Source organism: Heliangelus exortis, chromosome 15, assembly GCF_036169615.1.
Source record: "Heliangelus exortis chromosome 15, bHelExo1.hap1, whole genome shotgun sequence".
Lineage (NCBI taxonomy): Eukaryota > Metazoa > Chordata > Aves > Apodiformes > Trochilidae > Heliangelus > Heliangelus exortis.
In genome coordinates, this window is record NC_092436.1 from 16,674,938 (window position 1) to 16,702,890 (window position 27,953).

Sequence of the window (27,953 nt, forward strand, 5' to 3'; positions counted from 1 at the left end):
TCCTTGGAGGAGGAGACCTTCAAGATAAATTTTTATCTACTACTTTTAGAGAGAAAGGGGATGACTGCCAGACACTGAGTGAGTGCTGGGAACAGGTCCCCTGCTTGGCTGATGAACTCAGCAGCCTTTTGGAGCCATGGATGACAAGTGTCACCATAAACAAGTGGGGCTCCAAGTACATCCTTGTGACTTGGTCAAAACAGAACTCACTGCAGGGCTGCTCTTGCTTGCACTTTTTTTTTTTCAGGCCCCGAAAAGGCATAGAGTAGGTTTTAAATTCACACCACAACATTACATTTAATTGATTTCATAAAAACACAAAGCTTTGCCTGCTGATGAGTGCCATGTCCAAAGCAGGAACTTCTCTTTGCAGAAATGCAAGAATGTGTCACTGCATTATCAGACTTTACAATTCAGATATGCTATTTAAATAAAATCTGCACCATTAGCTGCTTACTAGCATTCCACCACTCTCCAGTGTCCCCAGAGAAACCACCATCACAGCAGGTGTTTCAAATTACACTTAATTCTTGCACGAAAGGGACTACACACCTCCCCTTCTCCTGAGGATGCAACAGCAGAGTTACAACTGGAAAGGCAAGTTATGAAGAGTCTGCTTCCACAGAACACACCATCTTGTGTCTGCTAGGTGGATTTGCTTAAGTAAATTAACTTCATCAAGATTCAGGCTCCTACATCCAAAACCCCTTCCTAGCACTGAGCCCTCCCCGTTGGCCAAGAGGCTCAAGTTGAAAGAACTGTCCCTACTCATTTTTACCCATATGAACATGATGGGGCTTGAACTTCACCTTTGAGGAAAATACCATAAACCAAGAAATCAAACTGTCAGCAGAATATACCTACCAGTGTTTTAACAAGTGATATTTTAATTTGTTTGGAAACAAAAGCTTTAGGAAAGAAAAGTTATGCAGTAAGCTGCTAAATCACAGGTGTTAAAACATGCAAATTTCAGAGAGAGCCAAGAGTTTCAGTGTGGGATCATGAGCACAGAGGAGTTCAGTAGACACACTGGTTAACATGCCAAACATCTACACCAAATTACTGTTGCCTAGCTTTGTTTATTGGTAAATCACTTTAGTAACCTGAATTCACAAATAAGCAGTAAATAACAAAAACTACAGATAAACACAGGTTACACATGCAAATTTCTCCACATATCACATGTGCAGGTACATTAAGAGCACAGTTCTAAAGTTCCTTGACAAACCCAGATTTTAACAAAAATGGTTTTAAAATGCAGGTATGAAAAAGTTACATGTGAAGAATATAAAGATACCTTTTTACATCTCAGGACTCAAATGCTGCTTCTGAATATACTAGAGATGTAGGACAGCTACGAGATTCAAGTAAAAGCAGGAAGAGCTCAAGGAAATAATACTGGTCAGAGGAGAATGGGCAGTTACTTTTCACTAAAAATACACAAAATAGCTGGATAGGAAAGTCTATCAAGAGCTTTGGAAAAAAAAAATCACTAAGTTGTATAGCTGACTAATCACTAATTACCCTATTTGCTATATAACAGCAATGACATTAAAAGAAACTGCAATTCAACATTTAAAAATGCAACTTACATTTAAAGACTTCTCAAAAGTGAAATGCAAAGACAGCCTTACACTCCAAATTAAATATCTGCTAGGCTCAGACTGAAACATGGAATGTTCTAGATAAAATAAAAATACAGTGTTGTTTTTTATTTTTTATTGAGAATGGAATTGAAAGACAATTTCTGAAGCTTAAAAGTAGTAAATTTCACCTAGATGAAGTTTTCTTCCCATAGATGAGCTTTCCACAAGGGTGCAAAGACTTTTTTTTTAATAGCTTGAAGTGTCAAAACAAAAACTTCTTGCCATTCTCACACTAGGAACAAATTTGTCATTAACTTAACTGCATGTTTTTTTGCTACAACATTTAACACATGAACAGACCTATAATGCCTACTGTATTTCACTAAAACAAAAAAAGAATACAGTATTTCCATCTACTTGTACTGCTCTTAAAAAAGATTAACATTAAAAACAAAGCACTGTTTTCCTTACATCCATCCTTCCTTTTAAGCTTCTTTCTTTTGCCTGTAGTCTTCTGCCATTTTATCCAGAATTTTCTGTTAAAAGAAAGCAACCAGATTTTGGACACGTGTAAGAGTTTCTCACAGCTGCAACATCATCAACAGAAACAGTTTTCAAGTTGGAAAATCCATGAATATGAACTCTAAAGGTCACAACTAACAGTGCTGGCACTTTTCCCTGCACAAGTGGAGCTGCTCTGATGATCACCCTGTCCCCAAACACAGAGCTCAGCACCAGTAAACACCAAATGGCCTCTCCTGCAAGCACTCACCCAGCCCTGCCTGCCCCTGATGCCTTCCCAACAGGCTGGCAAGCCCAGAGGATCACTTGGCATTTTGTCACAGACTCCTGACAGCAGTTATGTCACTTACCTGGGTCAGAATCTGCCATCTACAGAGCTAGGGGAGAAAACATTTTGCCTCTCCTCAAGTTTGAGGAATTTATCACATTGATGACATCTGGCAGCAGCAGCAGCAATTCTTCTGTTTATCTATTTTTACTGCTCTCTCAAAGTGAGAGAGACTCTGAGCTAGAGAAGAGCCTTCCCAGTAGGAAATAAAAGCTGCATTTGCCCCCAGCTTGCTTCCCCAGTTCTAAAACCACATCCACTTTCACAAAGCCATTAAAGCCCACAAGTCAGTTGTGCCATAGGAAAAAGAACAAACCAAATCATCTCTCATTTAAGTAAATGATTAAGTTAATAAATTGAGAAATCTCCCCCACTTCCCCTCTTACACCAAGTCTTGTTCCAGTCCCATAATCAAGTACCTCGATGGAGGAAAAAAAAAAAGGAAAAGAAAAAAAAAGAAAAAAGAAAAAAAAAAGCTATGGGTGATGGATGAGGTGGGTTTTTCTTACTACAGGATTCTGCATGGTAATTGATTTTCTGACCTACTCCTCGATAATGGTGTTGGCTTTGTGACATTTTATTTGTGCCACCTGCCTTTAAGGGCCCTGTGTTTGCTTAGGGCTCCCTATTACTGCAAGGGACAAAGCAAACATTTTGAGTCTGAGATGCCACCTTTTTCCTTTCTGTGGAAGCCCTGGGGTTTTTTCAGCTCCATACTCGACTGGTATGAAATCAATTTATGTGAACACTGCATTATTAGAATTTCATTTAGGATTTACAGTATTTAAAAGCAGCTCAGTACACAAAGATACAGCAGCATTGTGATTTGTGCCATGCAATCATGTGATACCTAAATTCAAATAAGAAATTTGAAAACATGCTCACAAAATCAGAAGTTGCAAAGATGGATTTTTTTTCTTTTTTCTTTAAATCTGTAACATCTTCAGCTTAAGCTCTGTTGACTGGTTAAAATACTCTCAAAGGGACAACTGGAAGGGATTTGGGTCATCTGTATTTACTCTGCACCACTAATTCTAAGCCTATCCCTTACTCCAATCAGAATGCCCTCTTTTTAACCAAATTTACACCAAAAAAAATTATGCTGGAATCCATCTTTAAAATGTCTATCCTGCATATTATTTTCATAAGATGAAGCTCAGGAGAGAGAGGTCTAGCTTGAGTTAAGAGTTAGAATAAGCCAATTTGTACTGCCTGAGAGATTTTTTTTTTGTCTCCTCAGTGCAGGTCTCATTCAGATCTATTCCCCAGGAAAGAATCAAGCCATTTAAAATGAACAAGTTTTTGCCTTACCTTCAACTTTTGATAATGAGGAAGGCTGCTGCAATGGGTCTTTTTTGCAACATCTTCATTTGTGTAGAACAGGGAACACAATTTGCAATAAAACCCTGTTTTGGGTACCACATAATTCACACCTAGAGAAGTAAACACCACAAAATAAACTAAGAGATCTACTCTACATCATTTCTTTTAATTTCATATGTCATTTCAGCTAAATCTTAAAACCATAATTCACTTTACATTAAAAGCTGCTTTATCTTTAAAAGTCCTTGTTTTAGTTTATTAAAGCCGGGGCCTATTAATAACTAGATATGTGCAGGCTTTTTTTTTTTTTTAATTTCAAAATTAACCTTTCAGATTAAGGGTCCATTTTATTGGTTCCTTCAAAAGGACTAATAACGTTCTGTGATCAGCTTCTGACTTCTGAGTATTTAGTATGCATCTGAACTAATATCACTACTGCAATTTGTGCTATTAACTGAACTTGTGTTGCTAAAATTTACCTCTTCCAATTTAATTTCTACCTAAGGAAAGTGTTATGGAGAAGTGTATGAAAATAAGGAAAAAAAAAAAAAAAAAGAAAGGAAAATATTAGGGGCTCGGGGAGGAGTGAAGAAGGGGAGAAGAGTGGGAAGCCCTAAAATGAAAAGCTGGGAGGCAATGTGCTGCCAGAAATAAAAGTCAGATGAAATGAGAAATGCTACTGCAGTGCACAGATTGGTATCTGAAGAGAAACAGAGGCAGCCTTACCCACAGGAACATTTGGCTGGTACGGCCCAATCCTAAATTCATCTGGAACAAGAGATTTCTCTTGGACATTCTTCGTTTCCTGTTCATCCTGGGTGTCTGTATTTTCATGGGCATTTTTCTCAGTATCCTGTGCTGTTGTGGGATCAGAAGCTTCAACACTTTCAGCCTTCGGATTATCTTCGGCTTTGGTTCCATTTTCTAACGTTTCGTTTTCCTGCTCTGACTCTTCAATCTTGTCCACCTTGATTTCTGCCAAACTGTCATCATTTTTCCCAGCAGATTTCAGTGCCAAGCCCGACTTGCGGAGTTTCTGATGGTCAGAGTCTTCTTCATCACCAACCTCATCTAGAGTGACAAAACCTTCCATGCTCCGTGGAAAGCCACCCACATATCGCTGTTGAGAAAACGTTTTCCTTATGTCAGCTTATTCTTAAATGGTTCCCTTCAAACTCTTAGGTTTCAGAAAAATCTTCTCCAAATTCCCTGGAAAAATGCTCAGATAATTCCTTCGAGACCTACCTCACTCACAATGTAACTCAAGCATGCAGAAAAGCAACAAGCTCCTTTGAAACACACCCCACCACCCCAGAATTAAGGATTTCAGAATAAAGGTTATTTTTCACATCATGAGGGTCCACTGTTCTATCATACCAACGTGGTGTTTAACTTCACCATTCCAGTATATTTTTGCTCTGTTCTTAATTCAGAAGTCCTTTTGATACAAGCATTTTAATGCTGATTTTAATGTTAAGTGGAAGCAATCTTGTTAGGCACAAGTTTTGTTTCTAATTGAGACAGTCCCATGAGATCCTCAAATTCATGTCTGTGTAACAGGTAAAATCCTACCAGAATACTTCTGTGCCCACTAACAGTATGAAAATTCCTTAGAAAAATAGAATTAAGAGTTTTTTTTCCGAACAGTGGAAAGCTTGGAGCTTCTGCATTAAAAGAAAAAAAAAAAATCTCAGAAAGAACCCAAAAAAGACACCAACCACCAAAGTCTGGAGGTCTCAAAATCCAGCTTCTTGAAAAGACAATCTGCATGAATTCTGATTATTTCTTTTTGAAACACTCCTGCTGATATGGGGACATCAGTATCCCACAAGCTGATCAGCAAACTGATTAGTACTGAAACAGCATTTTCTTTACATCTGTGCTCCAAGAATGTTGGTCTTAAGGAAACAAGTTTGGGGTTTGAGGCTGTTTATCATATAAGATACCCACACTATGAAAGAGTAACTTATATGCACTCATCCCAACACCATCTGACCTAGTTTCCTGACAGAAGGAATTATTAAAAAACTAATATTAATAAATATTAATATTAAAGTATTTAAAACCACAGACACTTCATTAAGAATAAGGAACATGTCTTACTTTTTTTGCAAAACAACACTACAAGTCAATAAAGTTACTCAAACTTTGCATTGCTACTCCACATTACCAAAACAGGATTAAAACAGGGAAAAACAGATGGTAGGAAAAAGAGCCATGGGAGTGTGGGATCATCTGGTGAGCATAAGGAAGTTGACAGCAAGCAGCCTATGACTAAAGACACAATAAAACTAATTCTGCTAATTTTTTTTCCCATTCCAACTGGAAATGGGCCTTGGCTAACTGCAGATGGACTTCTGGCTAAGCACAAAGAGTAGAGGGACATCCAATTTTGCCCAAATCTGTATCAGCTTCAAGTTCCAAATCAACAGTTTTTGGAACATCATTTCCTGCTCTCTGCTCAAAAGAGTAACTTACTACTGACAGTAGTCTCATGTGGAACTGCTCAGGAGAAACCAGTTCCTTGTAGCTGAGAATTGGCCCCAAAAAACGGGCAGAAAATTAAGAAAAAAAAACCAGGAAGCAATAAAGGTAGAAGGCCACAAGCAAACAGCTCCTGTCAGAACAGAAACAGTGATTTATAACAGATTCTGTTTGCAAGTGGCACCCAGGGGGCTCTTCCACTTTCTCCACAGGAGCTTTAACACCTAATTCTCTCCAGGTGAGGAGAAACCCTTCATGTCTGTGTTTTAAAGACCTACAGCAAAAGATGTTTAACAGGCAGTACTATGGTGTGCTTTCCACACTCAGATACCTTGCTGTATGATTACCTTTTTCAGCTTTTTCTTTGCTGCTGGATTGGCCACAACATTCCCCTCAGTTTTTACGGTCACCTCCTCAGCTGTAGCCTTTTTCTCTTCAGTAGTCACATCAGTTAAATTGGCAACATCTGCATCATCTCCTGCTGAGCTGCCACTTTCTAGCAGTGCTGCTGCTTCCTCCTCATCCACTAGCAGCTCATCTTCAGATTCAAGGAGTAAACTTGGCTCATCTTGCTCTGCCTGTTCACCACTTTTAGTGCCTGATGGCTCAGCAGCTTCATCTTGTTTCTCCTCTTTCACTTTATCTTCTGTACTGCCACTTTCAGGTTTCTGAGCAGCATCTGGTTTAGACTTCTTATCACTTGGAGAGTCTTTGCTGTCTGGAGAGTATGTTCTCTTTCTGTAAAGAGCAAAAAAATACTTGCTTGCACACCTGGAGAGCCCAGAACTTACTAAAGAAGAGGCAGGTTTTATTTTTCTAGACAAGCCTGAAAAATGATGGGTGTCTGAGTTCAGAAAATGCAAGGTGGAGGGAAACCTTCAAGGACACCAAATATGCAAAAGGCTACTGCAAGGAGCAGTGGTCTTTAGAAGAGAGAACAGTTCATGGATTTAAACTGTAGGAAGGCAAAGCTAATTAAGGACTGGGAAAGATTTCCAGAGGAGGCTGTGAAATCTCCATCAGAGGAAGAGGACAGGCAGTCATTAGAAACAGTTCATCTCAGAATACAACAAATTACAATTTTATTCCAGAGCCTGCCTTTTGGGTTTTTTTAAATAGTTTCTATACTCTGGGAAAGATACTTTCGTATTTCTTTTAAATATTGTTGCTTTGGCAATAGGAAATTACCTAGTTTTATCCTTTTTCAGCAGTTCAACTCCTTTGTTTGGAATCTAAAATAAAAAAGAATTTGTAAGTCACAGTGGATTACTATTTATACAACTGTTGCAGCATTAAGTCAGACCAGACAGCACAATCCAGCCAATCTCTTTCAGATAGGTTAATCCACAAGTACTCTTTTACCATCTAACAACCAGTTAATAAAATCTGTTAAATTAGACAGAACCTTTTTAAAACCACAGTAATTATCAGTTACTCAGGACAAAAATGGGAAAGCCTGCTCTAGGAAAATCACAAATTCTTTTCTTTATGGTCTGATAATCACAAATTCTTTTCTTTATGGTCTGATACATCGTGGTGCAGGCAAGAGCACAAATCAGGCTTTAACTTGACTTTTGTCCCTGTCATTAGCAGTGGGCTACATGGAAAGATTCTGAAGACTCTGAACACCTCATTTCTGCTGCTTTTCTACCTTGTGTCCCAGTCTGATGGAGAAAGTCTTTTAACTGCAAGAGTATTACCCTGCTATTATGTCAAAAACCCCAAAATTATCAGCCAACCCCTCCACCCCTGATACAAGCAGCATGTGTAGAGGTGAACTTCTATCCTAAGTATTCACAAAGCTCTCTGATCATGAGACTAAGCCTATCTAGGAAGTTCAGGGTAGTGTTCACAACATGAATCAAAAAGCTTCCTGATGCTAAAGAGACAGGGTTTTGGAAGGCATCTGACACAGGAAACACTTTGTTATAATAAATAATAATTAAAAGAGTACTAAACTTTGTCTTTGTTCTACACACAAGAGTAGATGTACAACAGAATCACAGAATGTCAGGGGTTGGAAGGGACTTTGAAAGGGACTTTGAAAGGTCATCAAGACCAACCCTGTCAGAGCAGAATCAGGCAATGCAGGACAAACCAAGCAGCAGCACTGCAAAGACAAGAATTAACCACACAAGTACAGGTACATAGCTCTGCCACTCAGCTTCATCTGCCTCATCATTTTCCCAGGGAGTGAGATCACAGAACATTCCAAACGGAGAAGTTTTAATTAAATCTACACTGATTACTCTAAAATCTGAACTTTAGTAATTGCTTGGGTTTTGTTTATCCTGAAATGCAAATTCTTTTAGTTCAAGGCCTCCTAATACCATCCTCATGCTAATTAACTGCATGTAAGCAGCTAGAAAATACTACAGCAAATCCTTCCATTTTTCAAGCAGCACTAAATTCTCAACAAGCAGTAGCTGTCTTCCAACTCCACTTTATACTTTTTACTACCATTAAAAAAAGCAAAAGACACTACTTGCCCTCAACACCAGTTTCTTGTATTTTTCAGATAAATCCACTTTCACACATCTGCCTTGGAACCAAAGAGCTTTGTTGGCACAGTGCTCAACCATAGCTAAAGCATCTTCTCTGGTCTCCATCTCAATGAAAGCCTGAAAAGATTAAAACACACATTAAAAAACATGTACAAAATACACAACACTTCTGCAAGCAAAGCTATTTCAGTTAATACACAGCAATTCTAAGTGCTGAATCAAAATGATGAGATTCAGCTATACCCATCCTCTCCAAACAAGCTGTACATGTAAAGTTTACCCAAGTGCTCTGTATACCCCAGCTTTTCACTTCAGTAACATATGTCCCACAGAATGTTCTGAAATGAAACAGGCATTTAAATAATCTGACAAAAACTCCACCACCAAGCCAACAGGTGAAGTATCTTTCCAAACACAAAGCATCTGGACAATGAAATTCATTCATCTGGTGCTTAAATACATGGAAATTTCAGGATAGCCAAGAAATTACCCCAGTATTTCATTTTTCAAGAGAAGCCTGGAACAAAGGCAGCAGCTGCTGGCCTGGAAGTGCTGCTTTGTGAGGTGTCTCTCCAAGAAACAAACCCATAACACACTCAGTTTGCTGAACAAGCTTTTTTTTTTAAAAAAAACCACAACAAAACCAACACCTCAAAGCTAGAGTGTCACTGGTAGATAGAGGCAAGCTGCTTCTGCATTCAACTTAGACAGCAAAGGATTTAATTTTTTCAGTGAAATAAGGTCAGGGAGGACTTTACAGGAGTCACACAATAGATTCTAGTAATTCTTCACTACCCAAGCATGGCACTGGGGGATTCATACACTCATCTCTTTGAAAAAGCACTGGAATTTCCTATTTAAAAGAGCAACAAACCAGGGCAGCAAAGCTTACAAAAATATTAGAACCTAATACTTACAACTCCTGTACATTTACAGCAATCATGTGCATGCACACCCAATGCATTTTACTTTATACATGCAATGCACTCTCTTCACATAATTTTATCAAAGTTAGACACCCACTCCTTTGGTTTAGTTTTAAAACAGGGAAAATAAAGGGCAAAATGAGAGAAATGTGTAATGGTGGATTATTTATTAATGCTTCATAGGTAATGCTTTTTCAGCTTTAAAAAAACTGTGAACTCCTAAAAATCTGCATAACAACAAAAAAGTAACCCTCAGTCCTAAATATATCTTCTTCACAGCTGAGGTTTTTTTTTTTTTTTTAAAGCAGCTCACATTACAGTAGCACTTGGCAGCAAGCTGGCTACAAAACACCCCCTCCATGGTCCTCTAATCATTTCCATAACTGTGCTAGAGCAGAAAGTCTGCACATGCAGCAATTAAAGGCTCATTTCTTCCCAGTCCAAGCCCTTGCTTTCAAATCTTCACACGTTATGTCCCCGTGGAGGGTTACCTGGCTTTTCATTCTCATGAGGATGTAGTTCTTTATTTTTCCATAGGGTTCAGCCAGCTTGAGCACTGCATTGTCAGAGTAGCCTGAATGAGGTAAATTGCTGAGGTGAATCACACGGCCAAGTTCTGGTTTGGGTGGCTCAGTTTTCTGGTCAGGTTTACCCTCAGGTTTCTAAAATGAAGAGGGGAAATAAGTCTTTAAAAAAGTCCATACTACACAAAATACAGATGAGTGACTGTCCCTTGATTAAGCTGACACAGCTTGGGAAGTACATAAATCAGTAACTGCAATGCAATAGCCTCTTAACACTCACTGCCCCAGAATAAAGTAAGGCAACATTAACAAAAAAGCAAAAGTGTTTTACCTTTATTCTTTTGTATTTCTGGGACAAGTGGACTCTCACTGGTTTACCAAATACCAGAGCAGGTGTTGTTGAATAGTATTCCACTGCAGCCTGGGCATCTTCAGTGGTTGACATTTCAATAAATGCCTGTAATAGATAATACAAACAAATGAAGCACTCCTCTTTTAAGAAATGGTATTTTTGTTTAGAATTACAAGCTGTTCCATGCTTTGGTTTGTTTACATTCCACCTAGATTTGGAATCAAAATGTTCAACTGCCTCCTGGTTTTTCCCTTCTTTGCTATTGCCTTTTCCCACACTTCAGAATCTGACACTGTGCAATACAAACTGATTAAATTTTCAGTGAATATTAGAACAAGAACAGAAATTGCAAGCACAAGGTATTTTTGAGAAAGCTAAACAACAACAATTTTTTTAAACAATATTTAAGGTTAAATACAGTACTACAGCATTTTCACACATGTGACCCTGGTGACACAGGCATCTTTTTGGTGGCTGATTAGGTGCTTTTACAAAAATTAGGCTCAGACAGCAAGCACAGAAAAGACATGGAGCAGTGCCAGCAGCAGCACTGAAGGCCCTAATCTTACCTCATTGATTTTGTTGAGAATCAGGTGATTTGTAATTATTCCAAATGGTTCAACAAGCTGAAGCAGCTGGTATCTCAAGTTCTTTCCCCTCTGGAAATCCATGATGTGAACAACTCTGCTTGTTTCCTGTGGAAGACAAAGCATACATGGACAAGATGAAAAGAAAACCCCTGTGTACCATTTGTGTTTTTTAATATTTAAATCTTCAGTATTAAGCAAAACTAGATGCATAAAGGAAAGGCACAACCTCCAGGGATTTTCAGAGGAGGATGCCTGCCATGCTCAAGTTGCCTTTCCGTACGTTCATCTCCTACAGCTTCAGCATAAGATTGTTTATACAGCCTGTGTTTTGAAACAAATTGTTGCAGGCTCACAGTTTTGAAACAGATGTTTTGTAAAGTACTTGGCACAACTAAATTCCAACCTTAATTCCAAAGCTTCAGTATTTCCACATAAATACAACTTAAAACCTCACTTTTAAAGACAATCCATTCATTATAAGAAAACCCAAAAAGTACTGGAAGCAAACAAAAAGCATGTAACAAAACTGTGGAGTGCTTAAAAAACCAAATTTTTAATACTAACCACTCTGCCCTTCTGCATGTGTCTGGGTCCTTGCATATTTCCATTTCCAGCTCCTTTAAGAAATTCAAACAACAAGCAAGTTTAGTTCAGCCTGTAGAACTGGTATTAACATGTCTCTTCACAAGCTCTTAAGAGATATGTCCCTTGTAATACTTAACCAGAATGACAGTTTTAAAAACTAATCCTTTCACTACAGTCTGAAAAGCCTGTTGATTTGTTTGCTTTGGCTCTTGTAAATTAGAGAACATGTTGCATTCTCTTGATTGTAGAAACAGCAGAGAATAAGTAAACATTTCTTGTCTGAGAGTAAGATTTGCATAGCAGAATGTCTCAGTACACAAGAGGTGAGATCTAAGATAGATTTTTTACAACTGAGGCTTTAGGTTTAGAAAAAGACTCCTAGTGTTGGTTCTAAACAACTTCATTCCTATCATAATACCTATGGTACTAGGAAACACCTTTCAGTGTGCTTCCAAGTCAAATTTGAGATGCTTTGAAAAATTAAAAGTATTATTTTAGTGATATTAAGTGTCAATGCAGCCATCATTTAAGGATTACTCTGTCAGGATACCTAGGTAACTTAACTGGTTCTGCCTTTTAGCCACTTGAACTATTTATAAGGTGGTAATCAGGCATGAACCTGACCCCTAGCCTGTCTTCCTGTGAAGAAGCAGCTTCCCTGATCCATCCTCCCATTTCTCAGTTGCTACTCAAAATTTACTTGTCACTTTCCTCTGAACTGAGAAGGGGAATAAAAAACTTATGTATGCATTCTTGCAGATTTCACAGAAAACCCCATCAACTTGTAGCTAAGTGGAAAACAAAGCACAACACTTCTAGGCAGGGAAAAAAAGGAAACCAAACCATGGAAAAAACCCAGCTATAATGCAGCTGGTGGGTATGTGACTGTGGGATCTAAGTATCAGTCTTCAGCCAGGAAGGACTCATGTATTTTAGTTACACTGCTCAGAAAACTTTTTTCTTTTGTTGTTCCAAAGCACTGGTAAAAAAACTAGAACAAGGGAAAAAAGAAAAAAAAACAAAGGTCTTAAGTCCTGTAAAAATGAGTGCCAGTTAATGTTACCTCTTGGCCCAACAGGAGGTCCTCCAAGGTGAAATGGAGGTGGTGGTGGTCCCAGAATTCCTGGAGCAGGGTTTGTGGACTGCTGCAACATAAAGGGATCACCCCTAGAAAGAGGGGGAAAAAAAAAAAAAAAAATCTTAATTTTAAACCAAAAACCTGTGAAGTTTTCGTTCTCAAAAAACCTCAAACTCGTTTCTGCAGAGCACTGAAAGTTAACTTCATGTAAGTCTAGTGCTGCTCTTCAGCTCGTATGCAACAGAGGGAATCATCCATTTGAAGAAAAGGAGTGTTGCATCACAAACTATTACAAATGTCCCCTGCTTCATATAAAAAAACTAATAATACTCTAAAATTTATTACTACTTACATTCCGTGCCCTGAATCACTATCAGGATTCCATTCTGGGTATCTTAAAAGAAACAAAAAAAGGGTAAGAAAAACAATCTCCTCTACCTATACAGTAATTTTCATACAAGCAGTGCTACCATTAGGTGGTAAGGCAGATAAAAGACATGGTAACACTGCCCACTACAGGAGCCAGGAGCAGTATCTACTGACAGACTGTGCTGTTCTTGGTGAAAAACTTCCTCCACTAGAGTTACATGCCTGCCAAGCTGTAATGCAATTTGCACAGTTTGTTTTACAAACAAAATTCAGAAGTTGGAATAAGGGACTAGTAAAAAAATTAGAGCAGATTCTCAACTGTTAAGATCCAACTCTGAACATACAGATCAGTAGGATTCCAGTTATGAACAGAAACCCCTTTTTGATCCTGAAGATGCTCTTTTATGCTCCCTGTTTTCATGCCCTACAAGGCACTGCATGTTTTCTAAGCCTGCTTTGTGCAACACCATTGACCCTTATTAAGTTGAACATGCCCTCATGCCACAAGAATGTTTACTGTACTTCAAATTCATACATTTCAAGCAGCAGCTGACAGCGTCGGCTGTGAGTCGCTCCATTGATATGATGGTTCCACTCCTGCAGCAAAGTAAATAATTAAAAATTAACAGCCACACTGAGCAAGCCATTCTGAACAAAATCATGTTGTAGAGCCCAGTTCCTACTCTTCTAAACTGAGGTACTGAAGGTACATACAGAGATTATGAAATGCCTTTCAGTAGTGCTTGAAGAAACAAAGAAATTGGACCTACCTCTCACCTCCTCCCCTGGGTGAAAGGTCTGATGAGACCTCCTGCAATCTATGGGCTTGATCCTAGCTCAGAGGTGCAAAGCTTACCAGGGAGGAACTGCTACAACACACGTGTGCAACATCACAATTGCAGCTTTTAGAACTGGATGCTTAGAGATTGATTCCTTTTTTTTCCTTCAGAAATTTTACAATTTCCTCCACTCTCTCTGCTTCATTCCTCAGATTAAATTTTAGAGGTTAATGTAAACTAACCACTCAAGTTTTTAGAACCATAAAGAAGGCAAGAAATTGCTAGGAAGTCAGAAAGGAAAGACTAAAGAAATAAAAGTGCATAGCTAGGACAAGTTACAAGTATTCAGGTGACATAAAAATACGACTATCTTTAGGGAATAATAGAGAAAAAAAAGGAGATCTAACCTAAGATGGTACAAAGGAGGAATAATGGAATTAAACTTAACCAGCCAGGTAAAATTCCTTCTGGTTCTGGCTTCAGCATTAGAAAGGAATGCAGGTTTTCAACTCTTTCTCTGCAGATTATTTTGGTTACAAAGGGAGTTATTTATTTCAAGTGGCCAGGAGGCATGGGGTCTCCCCCTTTATCAAAGTACAGAGTGCCTGATCTCCATACTCTTACAACATTATTTTTTTCCTAATACTTGGATTTTTCCTGATTTTTAGTTTCTGCCACACTATAACCATCCTTCTGCATACAATGAGACGCTCCCAGGGCTTACTGTAGTGCTTCCAGATGCTAAAAGCCTACCCTGCATTTCCCACAGAGGAGAAAAACATGGATTTAAAGTCTCCCATAAAGTACTGCCATTAAACTACAACATTACTCCATGATACTCAGAATATAACATGGAGCAAGATGAAACCTCCATTCATTTTATCATGGTAAATGCACAAGATGCAGGCTCTGCAACTATAAATTAATAAATAGGCTGGCAATTAGGATTCAAAACACACACCAAAAACCCCAACCAAACCTTGCTGTGAATCAGTAATACCAATTGGCTTCAGTTTAAAACTTGCCAGCAAGTTATAGTACTATCCTACAGAAAACAGTTCTTTAAACACTAAAAATCCCTCTAAATCAGACCCTAACTAGGAGTCTGATTCAGCCAGACACACCATGCTTTGAAGTTGTCTTAACATGCAATTTAAAATTATTATAAACTGAAATATAAAGTTTGGAAGATCTAATTCTCATTATACTTAAAATGCTTTTAAAGTTGGCATAAAAGGGAGCTCTGACATCTTAATTTCAGATTATTTTTCCTCCCAGGGAAAAAGTTTTCAGAACAATGGTTCATCTACATTAGTAACTTTTTATCACATACAATCCTTAACCTCCATTTCCCTTTCCTCTGCCTCTGCCCAGACTGAAATGTTGTTCCTGTGAGGTTTCAGGGTACTAGATATTTACAGACACTAATTAACATGAATGCCCAAAACTAAGCTGGAGAAATTCTGAGTTTCTTAAAACTCAGATTCCCTCTTGCTGCAATTGAGGCAAGCAAGAGGACACATTGTTCTTCAGAAAATTAGGCCAGACTTGAGCACCTAATTTTAGAAAGCCCTCTATTAGGGACATGGCCATGTTTTTCCTTTGAGACATATCAGTATTTTATGTATTTAACATCCAAATTAATCTGCTCAGGTTGCATTAGCCTCTTTTTAAGGCAGGGGAAACAATCCCTCCACATTGAGCACCTCATTCCTTGATAAAGGGGATTAGGATTGACAAAATGCCTAAAAAAATCTGGAGCACCATTTACTTCACAATTAGACAGAAAACAAACTGGGCTTTAAAATATATGCACATCAAACTAAAGAAGCAATTAGGAAAGCAGAGGATGAGCCTGGCAGCTGAAGTTATACTAAAGGTGTTTAACCCCTTGCCTGGGCATCGAGTACGCGTTGTCTGATCACACACTTGTGAAAAATATTCTACAATATTGTTATTTGGAGGTGGGGAAAGAGTTTGATACTGCAGTAATAAATTTACATTGTCCCAGCTAAGAAAAGCATTCCCTTTCTGCTTTCCACAGATTTTTGGTTCAGATTGAATTATTTTTAACAGTTAAGTTCTACTGGATTACATTTTGTGGGGAACATAAAATAAGAAACTCTGTACCTGTTAGGTATGCAAAGCAGAGGAAAAAAGGAGAGAAAGAGAAAAATTCTTGTGGCAACATGATTTCTGAAATTAGAAACAGAGCCCAAACTTGGGTCATAAGACACAGATGATCCAATCTCAAATATTTTATGGAGTACCAGCAGTTTGAGCCAAAGTATATTCCTAAAATAAAAGACTTTTTTTAACATGTTACAGAAGAACTTAGCCACTTGAGTTATGCTGTCAAAAGAATTTGGTATTTCTCATACCTGGAAAGGTATTTCATGCTGGATATCCTTTCAACAGATCTTCATAGCAAAGCAAACTAAGAACCACGAGGCTTTTCAAATAAAGTGCTAAAAAGAACCCTACTTACAGGATTACTGGTTGCCATCTTCAAGGGCCTCAGAAGCTTATGCTTTCAATCTAACCAAGTGAAGTCCTTTTACAGAACTGAGCATGACACCTAAACTGTTAACACTTAAAAGCTTTTATGAAAATGCATGGCAAACACAGGAGACAAGAAACCCGGATTACTGTGGTTATTTTATATAAAAGGTAATTAAGGTAACACAAGTTCATCAACTGTTAGATCAGCTGGAGTCGTACAGCACGTGCTCTAAAACTGGTTTGATCCTTTCCTTGCAGGGACAGAGTAATTCCCGTGTCTCCCAAAGATTAGATGTACAGAAGCAGCACTTTTGGAAAGGCAACTGTAAAGAAATGGTTAGTAACAGCAATTCCACAGTGTATCAATTTCACAGTAACAGCATGTATTATATTTTCAATTTAAGGCCTTCAAGCTAATTAGCCACTAATTGTGACAAGAGGGGCACCGTATTAGCCAATTCAATTGCCTAATCTCCTGGAAATCAGCAAGATGAGTGAAACTGGAAAAGCTGCAAGTGAGAAGGCTCTGAAAATCATGTCTGACCAAAGAGGCCCCAGTGAGTAACCCTGCTGCCTCTGCAGAGAGCTGAACTCTCAGGAATACAGGAAGAGGGAAGTCTCCACATAACCAAATGCACCCAAGATCCACTCTACTTGTGAGCCAAGAACACTGCTAGGAACACAGAGCAGGAGGCTGCAACTGCAGACTGAGTGCTCCGAGAGGCTACAGGGACAGATGCAACAAATGACAATAAAAAGTGAGTCTGAAGTGTCTAAGGAAGTCGTGAAAAGGGAGAAAAATGACGACAAATTTCAGCCATAGTATGAGATAGTGTTAAAGTGAAATTAAAAAGGCAAGAATGAGCTAATCTAAAACGTGGTTTTTTTACTTTTGCAAATAAGTTCCAGGGCTCTACATTAACTCTTTCCCTTTGGAGAGGGAAAAAGCAGAACTGTGCAAGAATGCAGCTTAACTACATATAATAAATCAGCAATCAAGACAGATGTGGAGGAGAGCTGAACTAGCTTCCTGAACAGCACAGCAGATACACTGCAAACCCCCCCAAAACCAACAAAAAATAAAAAAGCCCACCCCAAAACTGCTTGAATGCCAGATGTTTGTGGTTAAGAGACCATGTAGATGTAAAATATAAATAAGATATCCCAGTAGATGATAGCTGTTTGACTTGAAGTTAAGCAATCTGGGCAAACAAAATACATTAATGTAAAGCCCTGGTTCACAGTGTTTGGTTAACAATTACCTTGTAAATAAACCAAGTGCCTTTTTCACCTCAAACCAAATTTCAGATCATTTCAAAAGCAACCAGGCTACAGAAATAATTAAAAGAAATAGGTAAAAACAGAACAGATACTACAACGTAAAGGAAAATAGAAGTATCTGGTGCATAACTCACCTTATTAGAATGAACTGGCATATCACATATAGAGCACAGATGGGGATAACCCTTCGGTAAGAATCCATGGAAGTCTTCAATATTGCTATTTGGAGGAGCACCTCTTTTTTTCTCAAAGAGAGATCTCTCGGGACCAGGACCACGACCCATTCTGTCATACTCACTGTCAAATTTATGATAGTTATGCGAAGTCTCACCATAAAAAGATTCATCCCTACACCTTTCTCCATCTCTTAATCTGTCATCTTCATAATCCATTCTGTCATAATAACCAGATTCTTGAGAACGACTTCCATGGTCATAGTCAACCACTGGGTTGAGACTAGGACCACGATCATCAAAGCTATCTCTTCTAAAATGCCTTTTTTCTTCCCAATCATCCCTAGGTACTCTGTACGGTGGCTCCCGTGTGGATGATCTGCCATCTCTACCATAACCTTCTTCAGCTCTCCTCCTTTTAAGTTGTAGAAGGATCTGAGGCAAGTTTTCAGGAGTGATCTTGTCCTCGGGATAGCGACTCAGTTCATCTAAGTCTCTAGAAGACAGACCAAAGCTGGCCAAAATGTTAGTGGCCTGGTCTGCATCTCCACGGTGCTGAGAAGACAAAGGGAGTGGACCTCTACTTCCAATGTTAAATATAGACTGCAAATTATGGGAAGAGGTACTACCAGAAGACAGTGCACTATGAGATCCTTGTTGGTTCAATGAAGAACTCATTCCAAGATTCATTAAGCTAGCAAGGCGTGCAGTACCCTGGTTCATCCTTCCAAGAGATGCTGGCATATTTAAAGACTGGGTAGCAGCAGCAAGAAGGCCTATTCCTGCAGAGAGGTCACGCCCATGACCTTGTGAATCCCTACTCAGAGATGACTGCTGGAATGACTTGGACATTGTAGGACTATAGCTCGTCTACTTTATGGATCAAAAAAAAAATTGTATTTTTTTTTTTTTTGTTTTATAAGATGGCTGAGAAGAGAGCTCACACTAGAAAGCTAGGCAAAGTTCACTTCAAAAATGGTAACGCCAAGAAAGAGGATCAATAATGACTGCAGATCTTCTTCAAGCTGAGAAACACCAGACAATTCTGTAGAAAAACAAGCAGTTTTAGTCATAAATCCCTTTACACAGATGCAGTTTTAAACTTATGCATCATGTTGATCTAAAAACATTCAAGATCTCAATCTTACAAGGCTTTCATTACATCACTTAACAGATTCAAGAAGCACCCAGAACCTACATATATTATTTCAGATAAAATACAGCAGTGTTTCCTACACATACTACTCTTCTTCTACAAAAAGCTACTTTCATACTGAAGAAAAAGTGAATTTCAGAAGTTTGGGATGTCTGAAAGCATCTAAGGTTTACTTGCACATAAGCCTTGATCTCTGGTTCATTACTGTACTGTGTCTATGAGAAGACCACAAACAACTTAAGCCCATAGAATCCAAGATGATTTTGGCATATAATACATTTTTGAAAACGAAACCTATACCACCAGAGCAGGACGAAAGGAAGTTAAAAAGTAACTGAAGCTGGGGCAAAAAGTTTCTGCTGTGTAAGATCTAGTAAATAAGACCAAATGTAACATGCAATCTTTACACAGTAAAATTTAAATTACCGATGTGAAGACAGATGTGAACAAGAAATATAAGTTTTAAATTTTGCAGGAAGTAAACAAGACCTCTTACTCAAATTGCAGTTATACTGATAACAGCACTTTGGAAGCAATCCTTGACTGTTACATTGCAGCTGGGACACCAGCCTGTGCTCACAGACCTCAAGCTAACCAAGGTCAGGCTTAGTATGGGATGGGAGACCCAAGGAAAACCCAGCTCCTGCAGAAAGAGGCACCAGGTGAGTCAGGAGATGGCACCGTGCCCCTGCCAGCCCTCTCCAGGGGTCTTAGCAGCAAACTGCTGCTGCCTTGGCTCAGCTCTGACACTTTGACACCATGACCACACGTGGGAGTTAAAAATTCTGAAACAATACTCAGAAGAGATTGACATCTGTCCCACATCCCACAAAAATCCCAACAGATTTGGTTCAGCTGCTTACTTCAGGTTTTAATTCAGCAGTGTATCAGTATCTACAGTCTATTTTCTAGTGCTATGGATAAATTTCATTTTTTAGTGCAGAGAATTAACTGCCATACTTCTCTCCGTATATTCTTTCAGCCTCAGGATACACAGAGAAAACTCAATTCAAGACAGGTAAAAGCATTCCACCAGGAATATGGTGTTCTTGGGTCCCTGAAGCAGTAAAGCCCTCTCCAATCTCTGCAGAGCAGTTTTGCTTCTCCAGCAATGCCACTCAGATGTACATAAAATGTGCAGTCACTTGAAAAAGAAACAGGCACAAATTGCATAGCTCCAGATGAAATCAGCTACTAAGAGAACAGGTATGTTTGGGGAGGAATGGAAAGGGCAAAATGAAAGCAAGGATTTTTTCCTTGAAGAGATCAGTTCTGCAGAAAGCATTTTTCTCTTGTACTGGAAACAGAAGAAAAAAGGTCAAGGTTACAAACACATCTCTACCCCAACTGGCTACTCAATCCAGGACAGCCCTGTTTTAACAGCACAGAAGGATTTTTTTCTACTTCAAGTTGAGACACACTCAAGTCTTTGTTCTCAACAGCAACCTGTTACAAAATTATGCATTTATGTAGAAAAATAATGGATTCTGTGAGAGATTAAAAAACCACATGACCACCACCATCAAGAAGTAACTTCTTCATATTTTTCTGATCAGTACATCTGAATTCCTATTTCAGATATCCTTGTAAGGACCACAATACGGTGGAGTCACATCAAGCTTAATTGTGCAATATTTGGTTAAGAAGAAGAGAAACTTGTGGATGAAAATAATTCTAAAAGGGTCTGAGGAAGAAGACAGCAAAGCACTGCAGAAAGCTCCAGGGGAAAACAGTAAAACAAGAACACAAGGAGAGCAGATGAGGCAAATTCTAAGCCAGATATCCAGGACAAGCTGACCACACTACAGACCACCTGGATAGAGAGCATTAAGAACTATACTGTAAAAATCAAGTTTTGAGTTCAAACATGAGAGAAATGCTCATTTGGGTACCATGTTTTTATCTTGCATACATCCTCCATGATCTTTGAAGTACTTTATAACAATTTTTAAAGTTTACAGTCCTTACTCCTGTTTTTACAACATAGACTTTCTTCTAGCTCATTCACTCATTTACAGAACAGTTTAAAACTGAATTTACTAGATTCTTCATAGAATTATATCCCTGAGGGCTTTACAAACCCCAACAATGGTTCATCAGTCAACCATGAGGTTGGGGAAGGCCCAGTGTGTCCTACCATTAATCAAAGAACCTGCATTATTCAAGTTTTAATTAAATCAGGAAAGTTCTCTTCAAAAACACCCTCGCTCTTTGAACAGATGCTCACTAATCCTTCTTGTGACAATTTCCAATTGGTAGTTCATTCATTGTCAGCTGCTCTGGAGAGATTAGCAGAGAACAAACCCCATCCCAGCCCAGGCTGGCAGGGACCTGGGGTGCAGAGAACCTGACTACAAACAGGTGTTTGCACAGCCTCACCATGCTGCTGCTGAGAACACCCAGAGAAGCAGCAAAGGGAAAACAGGAAAGGTAGGGGGAGAAAAACAAGACAAAGAAACAGAGAGGGGCAATTATGACAAAGCATGAGGTGGGACAGCAAGACATTTGTATGATGAAGACCAAATATAATGCTGGGAGTGGTGTGACAGCCAGAAAAGTGCTCTAAGCTTCATGAGGTGTTCAAGTGGAGATCTTAAAAAACCTGAAGTTTCTGAGCTATCCTCCAAAAACCACATCACCATCACCCTGCAGTTGCTGCTGCACTCTACTCCTCACCATCCACATTCTTTACCAGATGAAGACACCAACAAACACAGAGGTGGGGGAAGAGCTCTAAAAATTATACCAAAGAACGTTTAACTTCCACGTGGTCAGGTTTCTAGATTAGATCAGATCTGTGATTCCAAGATGACATTTTTTGCATTGAGCACTTCTGCAAGATTTCCCATCAGCAGCTGATGGAGCCAGGTTCCCAGGGCCCAGTGCCAGCTCAGGAGCAGTGTGCCATCCACTGAGTCACAGCAACAAGATGAGTGACTGAACAAAGCTGTCTAAAGATCCAGACATGATTTAGCTGAGTTGAAAAGTGCTCTGCTAATTGTTCCTCCTGTAATTTCAGCTATACCGGGAACAGAGAGGGTTTAGATAAACATTTTTAAGATCTGTGGACATAAATTTGGCTGTATTAAGATTGGAAAATAAACAACATTAAGCAATCTTGAAATAAGTTGAAAGTTAAAATATTACTAGATTTCCAGACAAATGCAGACAATGGAGAAACACTTTATATCTACTAGTTTCACAAGTGTTTTCTGTAAAGGCAGACAACAAACGTAAGAAATTTGAATCCTACAGAATACTAATCCTACCAAATAAAGGCCAAAATGAGGCTGATTTTCAAACACTATAGAAGGGTTTTCTTTTTGTGCAAAAGTGATTATCAGCTCTGATAAAACTTCTAGAACTCTTGCTTCACATAGGTCTTACTTTTGTTACTTAGCTTTATTAGAATTATTGGCCTTAATTAGCAGTGCTGAACACAATCTCCTTAGATGACCATCTTTTATGGAACACCAGTAGGCTGAAAATAATTTGACTCTCTACACCTTCCATTGTTTTTTTTTAACCTGTGTTAATATTAATCTTGTTCTTAGAGTAACTCATCTTTTACCCCTTCATCTTTCACTATTTACGGAAAAGTCTGAAAAATGAATAGCTAGTTTCACTTTCTAGTCAGTTTCACTTTCACTCCAAAACACATTAAATTCAATCAAATAATCTCAGTTATGGTAAAACCATAAAATGATCTGCAAGCTGAAAAACACCCCCTCAGTCTGTAACAAACCAGGACTTTTGAAAACAAGCACACCCCTGGGAAAAAAAAAAAAAAAGTCTAAGAAGTTTGGCACCCACAATCCCAGTTTTTCGGATAAAAATCCACAAGTGTTTTTCTCCCCCCACCTCCTCCCTTTCATGTTACTCTCAGCACAGCAAATCCACAGCAGCAATTCATCCTGCCATGGAAGAATTTGTTCTCCAGTGCATCATGGCCAAAAAAAAAAAAAAAAAAAAAGGTTATCAACAGATCTGCAAGTTCAGGTGACTAATTTAGACAGAACTCCCCACATTACTCTGGGAAATAATGGTAGTAAAAGAACTGGTAAGGAAATTAGAAGCAGATGTTACCAAGCTGCTGCATGACCGAGTGCACTGGATTGAAAGTGGATTACTTTAACTCGGCCAACACAGAAAAAGCCACTGCCTTTCCAAAGGCTAAGAAGAAACTATCCAGCAGCTCTAGACAGAGAAAATACAGATTATCCCCCATTTCAGGTCCCAGTATTCAGAGAGGTTATTTAATACTGCTTTTTCACATGCCAGAAAACAATTCATCTTGTTCAACTGATCTTCAAAGGCCATGACCTCAACATTTTAAGCAGCACCTGGCAGACTGGATGCATGCACTTCTTCTGAGCACAGATTAGACAATCTGTTTCAGGCCCTGCAGAACAACTGGGAGGTTTTTTATTTCAGGATTATGCTCAGCTTCATCTGAGTGATTTGCTTGATCAGAAAAGACACAATAATCTGAGATCTCAAAGTCACTATAACAGAAGATTGCTTCAGCAAAGAAAGTACTACAGATAAAAACAATTTATTTGTTAAACAGGGAATTTAAACTACTGGTGTATCAATTAACAAAAGAACTGATTTCAACACCTGAATGCAGAACACTGTAGAAGTAAGATGCTGACCTCCCATTTCTGCTCATCATATAATAACTTCAACCATCCCTCTTTTTCTCAAGAAATGCAGGGGGGGGAAAAAAGAGCATTTATCTTACAGAAAAGACAGGAGCCCAAAAAAGTTCCAAGAACAGTACAGAAAGAGCACAGTAGGCAAAAAACATTTATTTTTAGAAAGGGGAAATAGGAACAGCCATGAACATACAGAGTGACTGCCACCATGTGCACCCACTGCTCCATAAACACTCCTTCCTACTACTACGTGTAAGTCTGCTCTTTGTCACCACCTCCAGAGCTCCAGCTCTACAGGATGAATGCACACAGGTTCTGTCACCCAGGAAGCCACTAAAACCTGGTTCAGCAGAAGGGTTCTGCCAACAAGAGTCACTGCAGAATGACACAAGATCTTAGCCGGGAAGCTCTGGTAACACCGACCACATGTTCCTCCACTTGGCAAAGAGAGGAGACAACCACTGCTCATTCCTATCAGTTTTGGAGATTAAAAGCCTGGTAAGCACCAAAACTTTGACAAAAATCACAGCAAATACCTTAACTATTTTTTAAATAGGTGATACATCAAGTGATCCAAAGACAGACCAAATCCAAGAGTTAATTAGTGTAATGGAGAACCAATTTTACCTTTTCTTTAAAAAACAAACAAACCCCCCCCCCGAAAAAACAAACCACAAAACAGAACACTTCTGCATTCTGACCTGCAAGTGATTAAAAAGCCTTCTGACTAATCAGTGAATGCAAACCTGCCTTCAGGCATTTCCAGAGCTGGGATAAAAATCACATTCCTCTCCAGCTGAAACCTTGCATGAGGTTGTTGAGAAAGCTTCTAGCTGCAGAAAAGAATCCAGGGACTGTGGCCTGGTTCAGACCTCAAAATAAAACCCCTCTGGTTTAAGTTGTGACTACAAAGTTTGGTTACTTAAACAGTCACCAACTAAACGAGTTCAGAAATATTGTGAGGTGTTTGGGTTTGTTTCCCAGACTTGTTGACTTAAGAGCACTGAGGAAGAATGCAAACAGCACAGAGGCTGCAAAAATACACTCCAAGTGATAAGTACACTGAATGGAAATTGTATCTTTGCAGCTTTGCTTACAGCAGCTTCTCCCCCAGATTTGTTGAGCTACCCAGAACACTCTCAAGTATTAATTACAAAACAACTTTGCATTTACCAAAGCCCTCAGCAGAGATGGCTGCAAGCCACTGAGAAGGGCACTGAACAGCATTTACTTCTGTATTTCCCACCAAATTAGAGCAATTTTATTGAAGTGCAGTCCTGAGTAAGTGACAAACAATCATACTCCAGTTGTATGCACTGTAATTTAGTTTTGAGTCTCAAAGACTTGACTCTCCTTCCCTCTTCCTTTGGTTTTTAGTTTTTACCTTTAGGAATGTGGATATTCACATTTTAAGGATGCATGGTGACATTTTCATTAAATACATAACACCTACATATGTGCAAAAAAGCAGAAAGTTTCCAATACACAGTAACCAGACATTGCAAACCTCACCAGAATCATTAGAAGCAATCAGAATTCTTTAGTTTGTTGCTCAGATTTCATCCTTACCAAGAGCATGTTACAGAAGCACAGATATTGGGTTACAACTGAGCAAATGTAGTACAAGTGCCAGTAACCTCACTTCAATTTAAAGGTTAATTCAGTAATTAATTATTTCACGTGTTTTTAATATAATTCAGGCAGAAGTTCACTAATTTCTTAGTAATACACAAAAAATGTGTAACATGTTTCCAGATTTTGGAAAAATATTTTAATAAAATACTAATTTAAGTTTTCCGTTTCTCAAGATGCTTCAAAATTCAGGAAGATTAAACCACAGGATCAACAGATTCTTAAAGAATTACCAGAAAACACTCCCATTTCCTCTTCTGGGGCACAAAAACTACAAGAGGCTAACGGCTTCAACACGAGTTGCTCCCTAGGTCTCTTACTTTAGGAAGCCAGGACCCCCTACTCCACCCGGAGTTCAAAACACCTGAAGAATACAAAGCTGAGTAAAGAGAATAGACTATTCAGTTACTTAAAACAGGATCAGACGCTTTTTTTTTCCCCCAAAGGTTTGCTTTATGGAAAAGAAAAAAGCCACACACTCAAGAGAGATTTTTCAGCTTTCTCTTTAAGAGCACAAATGGTTCCTTAATCTGAACAAAGCAGTTCTTCGGGTTCCCAGAAAGTTCTGGGGTTTTTTTGTCAGCCTGTGCTTATTTTCAGCTGAGGTGAACTTTCTCTCTCATTACTTTGCCTCAGGAACACAAAATACACATGTAAAAACATCGAATGTTATTAAACCACCACAGGAGGGTGGCATGTAACGACGACCTAAATTCTGTGAAAGTGAAACTGAGCAGAAAGACGAGTCAAACGGATGCTTCCACTACCGGTGTTCTTAAAGCTCAATTCATTGGTTTTTAAAGGGCAGGTAAGCATCAAACCCAGCAGTGTCTGAGAGCAGCGGCCATGCTGCTCAGGTTCCGACTGGAGGTTACGGGGGCAGGGGGAGGAAAGATGCCGACTCCGACGTTCAGTTCCAGCGGAGGGGAGCAGCGTGGCTTTAGCTAGGGTCACCCCTAAGAACAGGACTTACGTGCCGGAACACCGAGCAGAACCCCCGCTCCCTCTCCTCAAGGAGCGCCGGGCAGTGCCGGCGGGGGATGGAGCGGGCCCGGTCCCCGCAGCGCAGGCCGCGCAGCCCCGCCGGACCCGGCCCTTCCCGGCCCGCGGCCGTGGCGCAGCTCGGGAGAGCCGCGGGGCTTTGTTCGGGCCGGCCGGGCCGCAGTACCGCCAGGCAGCGGGCGGGGGCGCCCAAAGCGGGCCCGGGGAGCCGGGGCTGGGGTGTGGGGGGGCAGCCGGCGGGGCCGCCGCAGCGGCAGCGCCGATGGGCACACCGGGCCCGCCCCCCCCGCTGCGGCCGTTCCACGGGACACCCCGCTCCTCCCTTCCCTCCCCTCCCCTTCCCCTCATCACGGAGCGGCCGCCGCCGGCAGCTCCTAACATGGCGGCGGGCCGGGGGCGGCCGCAGCGCCGCTCCTACCTGCGGGCCGGCGGGAAGGGAGCGCGGCGGCGCCTCCCGTTCGCTGTGGCAGCAGCGGCGGGGGAGGGGAGGGACGGCGGGAGCGAGGGGGAGGAAGGAAGGAAGGGAGGGAGGGATGGAGAGTGGAAGGAGGGAAGCGGCTGCCGGAGCCCCGCGCACCTCTCGCTGCGCTCGCGAGAGCTCCCCCGCCCTCCCGCTGCCCGCCCGCTCACGTGCCCGGCGGCGGCCGCCCCGCCCCGCTCCGCGCCGTTGGCCTCCGCTCCGCTCCGCTCCCCTCCGCGCTGCCGCTGGGCGCGCCCGCCCGCCGTGTGTGGATGTGGCCGGGGAGGGAAGGACGGAGGGAGAGGGGAGAAAGAGGAGGAGGAAGAAAAAGAAGAGGAGGAGGAGGAGGTGGCACCGCCGGGACGGGTCTCGCGAGAAGTAGGAGCCACTTACCGCGCTCTCGCGAGATCCCGGCCGCACCGCACGGCGCCCGCCCGCCGCCCACCGCCTCATTGTCCGCGCGCTCCCGCGGGGGCGGATGGGAAGGCGCGCGGGGCGGGGCCCGGCTCCGCCCCCCTTGTCTCCGCCCCCCTTTGTCCCCGCCCCTTGCCCCCCCCTCCCCTCCCCGGGGACTGAGCGGCGGCGCGGGAGGGGCGAAGTCGGGGGTCGCGGGTTCGCGGCTGCTGTGCGGCTCCTGAGCGCCTCCCTCCGGTGAACCCCCTATCCCCGGTGAACCCCCTATCCCCGGTGAACCCCCTATCCCTGGTGTATCCCCTATCCCCGGTGAACCCCCTATCCCCGGTGTACCCTCTCCCCCCGGCGCGACAGTCTCTCAGAGCTCCCTCGGGTAGAAACGCGCCCTCAACCCCGAGTGCAGGCTAAATCCTCCTGAGGCAGAGCCAGGGCTGCCCTCGGGGCCTGCCAGCCACCACGTCCCGCCTTTCCGTGACTGGAAACAGGACCGGGTCAGGCAGGCCGGGGCTGTAGTGTGTATTTCTCCAAAATAACGAGGATTCCTCGCTGCCACTCGGCTCCGATCACCCTCAAAGCGTCGTTACCTTTGTAACGGGGCTCATAGTCCCTCAGCTCCCTGGCAAGCACTGCGGCCAGGCCCTGCCGGCTCCAGCACAAGGACTGCTCTCCTCAGCAGCAGGAAGATGTTGCCATCTCCGAAACATTTAAGGCAGCGGGCGATGAGG

The 27,953-nt window shown here is 41.0% G+C and overlaps 1 protein-coding gene across 17 annotated transcripts; it reads right to left on the minus strand.

The window, feature by feature from the left end:
• Positions 1-1,059: 1,059 nt before the first annotated feature.
• Positions 1,060-27,953, minus strand: MATR3 (matrin 3). 17 transcript variants are annotated; one of them, XM_071758952.1, is made up of 15 exons: positions 27,208-27,291; positions 17,868-18,951; positions 13,707-13,768; positions 13,155-13,196; positions 12,788-12,891; positions 11,704-11,756; positions 11,119-11,244; positions 10,529-10,654; positions 10,165-10,335; positions 8,733-8,864; positions 7,432-7,475; positions 6,591-6,981; positions 4,486-4,879; positions 3,748-3,869; positions 1,060-2,122 (listed from the first exon to the last, which is right to left on the minus strand). In XM_071758952.1, the coding sequence occupies exons 2-15, from the start codon at positions 18,756-18,758 to the stop codon at positions 2,072-2,074; spliced, it is 2,709 nt and encodes a 902-aa protein (XP_071615053.1). In that variant the 5' UTR covers positions 18,759-18,951; positions 27,208-27,291; the 3' UTR covers positions 1,060-2,071. The 17 variants fall into 17 exon arrangements, with proteins under 17 accessions (XP_071615053.1, XP_071615052.1, XP_071615060.1 ...); XM_071758951.1 differs by lacking the exon at positions 27,208-27,291 and adding an exon at positions 26,773-27,163; XM_071758959.1 differs by lacking the exons at positions 17,868-18,951; positions 27,208-27,291 and adding an exon at positions 27,813-27,953.

Coding starts and splice junctions, on each gene's coding strand:
- MATR3 (XM_071758952.1), bottom strand. CDS start 18,758: ATGTCCAAGTCATTCCAGCAGTCATCTCTGAGTAGGGATTCACAAGGT. Junction 10,655..11,118: donor TTCTCAACAAAATCAATGAG/GTAAGATTAGGG, acceptor TATCTATTACAG/GCATTTATTGAAATGTCAAC. Junction 6,982..7,431: donor CTGAAAAAGGATAAAACTAG/GTAATTTCCTAT, acceptor TGCTCTTTACAG/AAAGAGAACATACTCTCCAG.